Raw genomic sequence first — 8,871 nt, forward strand, 5'->3', positions numbered from 1 at the left:
AAGCACATAAATGATAGAACACAAGCTAATTTATTTTATAAACAAGAGTATGCAAGTATGTATGGGCATTTAGCATTATGGAGAGTCGGCAATGAAAAAACGTAAAGAGAAAGAAAAAGCCATAGTGATAAGGTACACGTGAAGTGGAGCACTATAATGGTTAATGTTTTGGACCTTTTTCCCTCTCAAGGAAAGACAACGGTCTCTTTTTTGTCTGAAAGCAATACAAGATTAAAGGGCCTATGAAATTTGGAATCTTGTTAAAAACAGTCACGGGAGGAAACTGCTACCAGATGCTAAACCTCTCTACCTCTAATCTAATAACCACATACTACACAACTTACATTAACTCCTCTCTCATATTCAACACCATCTCCCTCATTGATATATATAATCTCAAGACTATTATTAGCGTGTTTGGTTCCACTTTTGGGATGTGATTTTAAGAAGCTAATACTTATAGATTCCACGTCTCGAACATGATTTCTCACTTCTGAACGAGTTTCCAAACACGCTATACGAGATGTTAGACCACAAATACATATGGGTGCTTGTTTCAATCAATAGGTTCATTCAAGACACCTTGGAAGATGAGAAAACCAGGAATGGTCTAAAATTGAGATGCACTTCCAACTTGAGGATTCAAAAGCAGGAATTCTTTGAATTCTCTGAGCAATCAGTGCTGTCCAATCTCTATTGGGGTATTGACAGCATTGAGGCTGCAATTCAAGCTCAACAGCCAGAAGAAAGATCCTTCAGGCTAAGGAACTCAGAACAAATGCTTCAGGTGCCAGCAATGCTTGATGAGGAAGAGGTCACAGCCACAATTCCAAACCGTTACTTGGTGTGCTGCTCCTACTTTTACCTCTCAGTGGTTAGGAAGCTCCAGGGAGATGAGTGGCAGGCAGCACTGCATTTTCTCCAAGCAGTTTTGGTCTCACCAAAGCTTGTTTGGACAGAATTTGCATCACAACTTTGTGAAAGTCTTTTCCCACAATCAGGCATCACCATGATGCAGAGAAACAGTAGCAGTAGAAGTCTGGAATCTGTGTCTTCTGAGGATGAGATGGATGAAGCAATTAAGGAGGTGGCAAGGAAGTACAAGGAGTGGCTTGTGTATTACCAGGTCATGCTTTATGGAGAGACTCCATGGTGGCGCAGTTATTGCAGCAAACAATCACCACGGTCTGTGTAAGATTAACCATTGCTGTTCAACACAACTCTCATTATGTTCAATAAGTGGAACCTAGTGTGTTCTGAAATTCCAATAGTTTGAGGAAGAAATTAAAACTAAAACCAGAAAATGCAATGTTGTTTTCTGTGACGTAGTGAAAAGATTAGATTTGGCCATTTAGCAAAATTCAAGTTTCTATTTGAGGGGGACTTGTAGCCAAAGTAATGCTGGTAAATGCTCATGAGAATGACAGTTCCAAAACAAAGAGATTGGTCTCACACACATTTCAACTAAAACAGGCAAAAAGTATGCAGTAAAAATGTAAACCACATGAAGTTTTAGGACTTGTGAGCTAGACTTTGGTTCTAAGTTAGGATTGAATGATTGATGGAAAAGGGTGGAATAGAATGATACTAAGTGCAATTGTTTGAATTGTTTAAAAAAGGATGGATTGTAATGGAATTTCATTTCATCTAATACCTCTTTTTTTCTTGCTCTCCAATTTGGGGGTATGGAATGGAACCACTCTTTTTTTCATTCCATTGCAAAAGTATCCAAACAATAGAATGGTGGCCATTTCATTTTGTTCCATCCATTCCACTCACCATTAGGTAATTAACATAACAGATCCATCTAAAAGCATCTTTTTAACAATACTATTCCAAAGACAAATGGTTAGGTTTGAAGAGAAACAATAAAAATGCAGTTAATTTTAATGGTGAATTAGGTTGAAATATGTTAAATATTTAGTGAATAATAAAATAATTTCAGTCATAGTCCATAGTTGTTTTTCTAATAATTAATGACAAAACAAGATAAGATGAGAATGTAGTGATATTATTGGCAAGAAACACATAACTGACATAAGATACTGGTTGATTTGTAGAAGTCAAGACAAAGGATTTTTAGAATGTTACTGTATCATCTAAAAATAAGTTACTATTGTGAACAGGGATGTACCAAATACTAGCTGTGTTTCTTCAACTTCAGTTCAACACGAACCAAGATTGAAAAGTTGCAATATGGTAAGCTTTGTTCTTATTTAGTTCTATTACTGACAATAACACAACAAATTATTTCATTTAAACACTTCCAAATTTTATAGTATACAATTGGAAACTTACAATGTTAGATCATAGATGCATCAACAACTTCTCTTTTTTGTTCCCCTTTCATTTCCCCTAAACTCTGATATGAGTATGCAGTATGAAAAGGTTCATCCACTTGATTCTCAAAATGTGACGCATACAATGGAACATGAGTCAAAACAATTCATGGATATTGCTGAATATGAAGGTCACAAGAAAGCCCTCAAACAACTGAAGTCAGTTCAGTATCAAGGCAAAGAGGACCAAACAATGTCAAGCATCAAATGCTTCAAAGATATGATGATAGAAGCACACTCTAAAACACCAGTATCAGTGGATGCATGCTATAAGGATTTTAGAGACAGAAAGGACCTGGTAACTATTCAAAAGATTTCTTGTTGACATAACCCCCTTAAAATATATGTCTATTGGTCAAATTTGATCTTATAAGCAAGACAACTATACAGGAATCTGAAAGTGGATGCTAAGTTGTTAACTCAATCTGTTCATTTTCAGGAAAATGTGGATGACAGAAAATTTTATATACAAACCACAATAACCAAAGCAGATGATCTACCACCAGAAATCTACAACTGGTTTGGCTCCTAAACAGTCTTATCAACTGCATTTTCTTTGTTTTACTCAAAATCCATCTCTAATCTAATCCTACAGAAGCTAATTCTACACTATAGTTTATAATTGTCTCGTGGAATTTCTTATAACTGACCTTCGCAGGAAGCTACAACAACACTCTGGTTTGCCTCAAGCTCATCAATATCCAATGCAAGAACAGTTGGACAAAAGAAACATAATTAAGCTTGATTCTAGCAGATTCAACAGGTCCATAGAAGATTTTACCTTATCTATCTCAAAATACAGAGATAAAACAGGAAATACTCTCTTAAATTGTCATGTAGAGGATGAATTAAACGAGGATGCATCACAGCCAAAAAAATTGTTTGATCATGTAACGTTTACATCAGCTTGCAAGCATAGGCCAAGCCAGAAAAATCATGAAGAAAGTTCCGAGATACAAAGATCATATAGCCTAGGAAAGTTTGATGAAGTTTGTTCAAACTCCAGAAGATATTCCCTGCGCGACTTGTCTGAACTGACTGAAAGGAGAATTTCAGAACTACATTATTCAGAGGTATTAGGAAAATGTGATGAAGAATATACTGTAGACATTGCATCAATTTATGAGAGCTTGATTAGTTCATCAGGCGCTACTTATGCTTCCTTAAAGGATGTGATTTTGGATGAGCTGCTAATAGCTATCTCTACATCCAAAGAAGAAAGAAAAATAAGGGCATCAGTATCTATTCTGACAACAATAATTTCAAGGAACAAGTCAATTATAGAAGATGTCAAGAAGAAAGGTTTAAGGTTGTGTGATCTGGCAAGTGCTCTAAAACAAAATGTCCATGAGGCAGTAATTCTAATCTATTTAATAAATCCTTCACCTATCGATATAAAAACATTGGAACTTCTTCCAATATTAGTGGAGATTGTATGCACTTCAAATAGTTACAAGAATAAGCAAGAGTCACTTCTTTTGACACCTCATGCAGCATCATTGATGATCATCGAAGAACTAGTAACTTCATTTGACTATGCCACAAATAACATGCATTTGGCCACCATCAGTTCTCCACATGTTCTCAGCGGATTTCTTGAAGTTGCCAGGAATGATAATCTAGAAGAATTTTTCTCTTTAACCACCATTCTTATAAAATGCATGCAGTATGATGCACAATGCAGAAAGTATGTGTCACAATTCACTCCACTTGCTCCCTTTATCCACCTTCTGCAATCAGAAAACACCCGCGCCAAATGCACAGCTCTTGAATTTTTTCATGAAATCCTTTGCATACCACGGTATATAACTATGCAGACAAATATTTAATTTGAATTTTATTTGAATATAACTGAGTAGAATTTGTAGCAAATATGTATTTAACAAGTAAATCCGATGCTTTGTTTATATATTAGTTGTAATCCTCGTCCAAAGAGAGTTTTCTGTAACCGTGATTCATTTCTTTCAGATCATCAGCTATTAGTCTGCTGCAGCGTATACAGCAAGAAAGCAGCATCAATATTATGCAGATACTAATGCATTGTGCACATCAGTTACAACCTGATCACCAGCTTTTAGCAGCAAATATTTTGCTTCAGTTAGACATACTGGTAATTTTTAAATTCATAAAAATATGTCTACAGTTCATGAATTTCAATCATTAAACTCCTACAAATGAACAAAGATATTAAGTCAGTATATAGGAAAGTTCCCTTCCATTTCATTAATTTTCATGAGGTTCACAATTAATAATAAGCAACAATAATATTTATCAAAAGGAGATATCATGCGGGTCTCACATATTAGAAATTTGTAAACTTTGTACATGAAGTCACTAAATGATACATTTAGCATAAAGCCATTGAAAAATATCTTGCATTTCTAATTTGAAATTATTTGAAGTTTAGAAACTTGTTTTTTTCACTAAATCTTAGGCTTGGATATATATAATTTGACCAAAGGATTCTGACAAGATAACATATGGAGTTTAAAACCATTAATTACTAACAAAACAAAATTATCATGCAGAACTCCCCTGACAAAGGCGTGTTCAGAGAAGAAGCAGTGCAGATCCTTCTCAGGGCAATGACATCTGAAGAAAGTTCAGAGCAGATATTAGCTGCATCCATTCTATCAAATCTTGCTGGTACATATGCTTGGACAGGAGAACCATACACAGCTGCATGGTTGCTGAGAAAGACAGGCTTGACCTCTCCCTATCACCAGAATATGATAAGAAACTTCAACTGGTTGGATCAGAGTTTACAGGTAAGCTTCCAAAAAGGTTTTTGTGTCAGAAAATTCAAAGTATATGCATGAGCTGAGCTTCGTAGCATGTTAAAGGAGGTGAATTAATTTCATTAAATGCAGGATACGAGCACAGATTTGTGGTGTGGAAAAATTGCCAAATGTATCATAAGCCTTGGGGATTCTGTCTTCCATACTTTAGAGAGGGTGCTAAGAAGCAAGATAAAGAGGGTTTCTAGAGACTGCCTTATAGCCATTTCATGGCTTGGTTGTCAAATATCAAAAATCCCAGACAGCATAAGTTATTCTGCATCTGAGGTTATACTAAGTGGAATTGAGCAGTTTCTGCATCCTGGGATAGAGTTGGAGGAAAGGCTTCTAGCATGTATGTGCATGTTTAATTATGCCTCTGGGAAAGGTATTGTCCTCAACATACTTTATGTCAGTTAACGGATGTCATACGCTATTAATTAACACAAAATAGTTATAAACAAAGAAATTTTGTGCATGTTGATTATAAATATGAAATCTTTGCTTTGTCTTTCTCATCCCAATATTTCAACTTATGCCAGTTATGTGCACTTGACAGAAATCCTGTGAGCACTGTGTTAGAGGATTTACTGGAGAAAAAAGAAAATCAGTTATTCTCTTTTTAAAAAATAAAATAAAATCTTAGAATGAATGAATGATAGAGTACTTCTTGATCAGGAAATATTAATTTCCTCGACTAAGTCGGTGTTTTTCATGTAGGAAAGCAAAAACTAATGCATTTCTCAGAAGGAGTAAAGGAATCACTAAGACGCCTTTCAAATATAATTTGGATGGCGGAGGAATTACACAGAGTAGCCGATTTCTTGCTGCCAAACATATCAGTGAGTATTCATTCATGTACTAAGTTGTATCACTTGCATGAATATTATATAAGTTAAGAACTTGTGTAAATTTCCCATGATTAACTAGCACTTACTGATATGTTTTGTGATATCACCCAAATCATGGCGGTGGTAAGAGCAGCGTATTTCTTGCGTTCACACACAAATCCTCGAGGCAGGTTGTGGCTTCAGCTTAGCTGTTTGCTCCCTCATCTACTTCAAGGGATTGCTGTTCAGTGGATATTCAGATGGATCAATCAAGGCAAGGAACACATGATATGATTTACACATTTTTTCATATATATAGACTACATGCTAAATCATTTTATGACATCCTTTGAGTTATAGGTCTGGGATATTAGGGGGCACTCAGCCAGTCTTGTATGGGACATTAAAGAGCACAAGAAGTCTGTGACATGTTTTTCACTTTATGAGCCATCAGACAGTCTTTTAAGTGGATCCACTGATAAAACCATAAGGGTAAGTTTAAACTTATTCCAAGGTCACCACTTTCTATTTCTCTACCAAGATCTCTAGTAACAAAAATGAATTGATTATCTTACAATAACATACATAAAATAGGTGTGGAAAATGATCCAGAGAAAGCTGGAATGTGTTGAAGTTATAGCATTGAAGGAACCAATTCATCATTTGCGTGCACACGGTGAAACAATTTTTTCAATTAGTGAAAGCCTGGGATTAAAGGTGAGGCTTCAAAACTTGCCATGATTTGTGACATGCTATACTGAAGAAAACAAAATCACACACATATATACCACTAAATCCTCTCTATAACCAGGTAACAAAAGTAGAGACCATTTACAATAGATTCATTTATCTTTTTAACCGTTTGCAGCTAGTTAATGAATCAAGAGTGACCAAAGATATTTTGAAAGGTAAGCATGTGAAATGCATGACAGTGGCTCAAGGAAAGTTATATTTTGGATGCACAGATTCAAGCATACAGGTTAGTGTTTTGTTGTATGACATGCATTCTAGATTTCTAGTACCAATAAAGTACAAGCATGACATGATACTTTGTTTTAGGAGTATTCCTCAACACACAACCGTGAACTAGAAATCAAACCCCCTACAAGGAGTTGGAGGAAGCAAAGTAAGCCCATCAATGCAGTTGTAGCATATAGAGACTGGCTCTATAGTGCAAATAAGCATGTTGAAGGCACAACATTCAAGGTGAGAATTATAGCTTCAGCTTAGGAAAAAAAACACTGCTTTCTCCTGACATGGATGGATTATATAGGAATGGAAAAGAACTAAGAGACCAAAAGTTTCAATTCTTACGGACAAAGGAGATAATGTGGTGGACATGGAAGTGGTAGAAGACTTCTTGTACCTAATCTCCAGCTCTTCACCGAACAACATTCAGGTAGCTAAACGTATTTAATGAAAAATTATCAATTTAAACACTGAACATACAAAAATACCTGATAAGCTCCACATGATAACTTGCTACAGTTAAATGGAACATATAATAAATTCTGTTAGACAATTTACATTCAAGGTTCTTCTGGTATGGTGTAAAAATTGAGGTAAAGAATGCATGGATCAATTGTTCGATACGATGACCTTGTTTGAATAAACTTATCTATAAGCATTTATATGAAAATAAAAAACTAAAATGAATTGAGCTTTTTCCTTGACTTAAAATCAAATTATATGTACTTAACTTTTATAGAAACTCTCATCTGACTTCTCCAAAAGCTTAGGTGTATAAATTGATTTTAACATACAGGAGAATCTCAACCATTTTACCTTCTTATTTTCTTCTCCTATAAGTGTTTATGGAAAAGTTTATCCAAACATGACCAATATTACCCATAGAAATGATCCATTAAATTTTCACATTCATTTTTACCCCATATCCAAGTTTAACCAAAAGGCAGCAAGTTAACTTCTTAACCTGAAATTAACTTCCTAAACCAGATATGGTTGAGGGAGGCACCGAAAAAGTTGGGGAGAATATCAGCTGGAAGCAAGATAACAAGCATCCTCGCAGCCAATGACATAATTTTTTGTGGTACTGAGACGGGACTAATCAAGGTAAGCACGACTCATCTGACCTCTTTCTACTTATTTATTTTCCTAAAAACAATGTGGACATGTGACATTGCTCTCATCCTAGCTAATTCCTCAATTATATAATCAACAGGGCTGGATCCCTCTATAGGAAGAGCAACTTGCTATTTGTACATACACATCCTTTCAACTTCCAACGCTTTGGCTAAAGTATTACAACAGAGCCTATCCTGCAGTCATCCTGTGATGCCTAGAAGATTGCAATAGCCAAAGGCTTAGCTTAAGTACAAATTTTGCAGCAAGGATTACTATAGTAAATATATAGATATACATTTTGACTGAAGACCAGTGTGAATAGTTTTGGTTGTCTTCAGTGTACAGGAAATGTTGTATATCAAATACCAAGGTGATATTATTCCTTTCAACCAGGAGTTTGAAAATCTAGAGCCAGATAAATTCCAAAACATATAATCTCTATTTCTATTAATTTGCTATTGTTGGACTACAAGCATGAAGATGAAGTCTCACATTAAGTAGAAATGAATAAGTTAAACAAAATATAAGTGAGGAAAACCGACAAACATTATGTATTAAGGTTTTAGGTTAAAATATGATGTCAAGTTTACTTTGGTAAATAGTTTTAGAACATAGATATCACACATATAAATTAGGCTTATTTGCTTAAAGGCAAAGCTTTCCGTATCTAACCTACTTTAATTATACAATTATTGTACATCTTAATTTCTTGTGTGGTCACACATTCCTTTTAAAACTATTATTTTTGTTACTCTCACTTTTTTCTTCTTCATATTATCCCTTTAAAATTCAACATTCATTATACTTGGTTTTATTCTTGAACTTTTAAAATCAATAATT

General features: G+C 34.9%; 1 protein-coding gene across 2 annotated transcripts; it reads left to right on the top strand.

Moving 5' to 3' along the window:
• Positions 1 to 249: 249 nt before the first annotated feature.
• Positions 250 to 8,506, top strand: LOC114387941 (putative E3 ubiquitin-protein ligase LIN-1). 2 transcript variants are annotated; one of them, XM_028348232.1, is made up of 17 exons: positions 250 to 1,191; positions 2,127 to 2,199; positions 2,380 to 2,637; positions 2,779 to 2,858; positions 2,998 to 4,140; positions 4,308 to 4,449; positions 4,868 to 5,107; positions 5,210 to 5,504; positions 5,837 to 5,958; positions 6,101 to 6,220; positions 6,307 to 6,438; positions 6,541 to 6,663; positions 6,815 to 6,925; positions 7,006 to 7,152; positions 7,220 to 7,345; positions 7,903 to 8,019; positions 8,129 to 8,506. In XM_028348232.1, the coding sequence occupies exons 1-17, from the start codon at positions 524 to 526 to the stop codon at positions 8,144 to 8,146; spliced, it is 3,915 nt and encodes a 1,304-aa protein (XP_028204033.1). In that variant the 5' UTR covers positions 250 to 523; the 3' UTR covers positions 8,147 to 8,506. The 2 variants fall into 2 exon arrangements, with proteins under 2 accessions (XP_028204033.1, XP_028204034.1); XM_028348233.1 differs by having other exon boundaries at positions 250 to 1,185.
• Positions 8,507 to 8,871: the final 365 nt, after the last annotated feature.

Source organism: Glycine soja, chromosome 15 (genome assembly GCF_004193775.1).
Source record: "Glycine soja cultivar W05 chromosome 15, ASM419377v2, whole genome shotgun sequence".
Taxonomy (NCBI): Eukaryota; Viridiplantae; Streptophyta; class Magnoliopsida; order Fabales; family Fabaceae; genus Glycine; species Glycine soja.

Bases quoted from the DNA above. Each gene is read 5' to 3' on its own strand.
- LOC114387941 (XM_028348232.1), top strand. From the start codon at position 524: ATGTTAGACCACAAATACATATGGGTGCTTGTTTCAATCAATAGGTTC. The intron at 5,505-5,836 runs GTATTGTCCTCA...TTTTTCATGTAG, and splicing joins TAATTATGCCTCTGGGAAAG to GAAAGCAAAAACTAATGCAT. The intron at 6,926-7,005 runs GTTAGTGTTTTG...ACTTTGTTTTAG, and splicing joins GCACAGATTCAAGCATACAG to GAGTATTCCTCAACACACAA.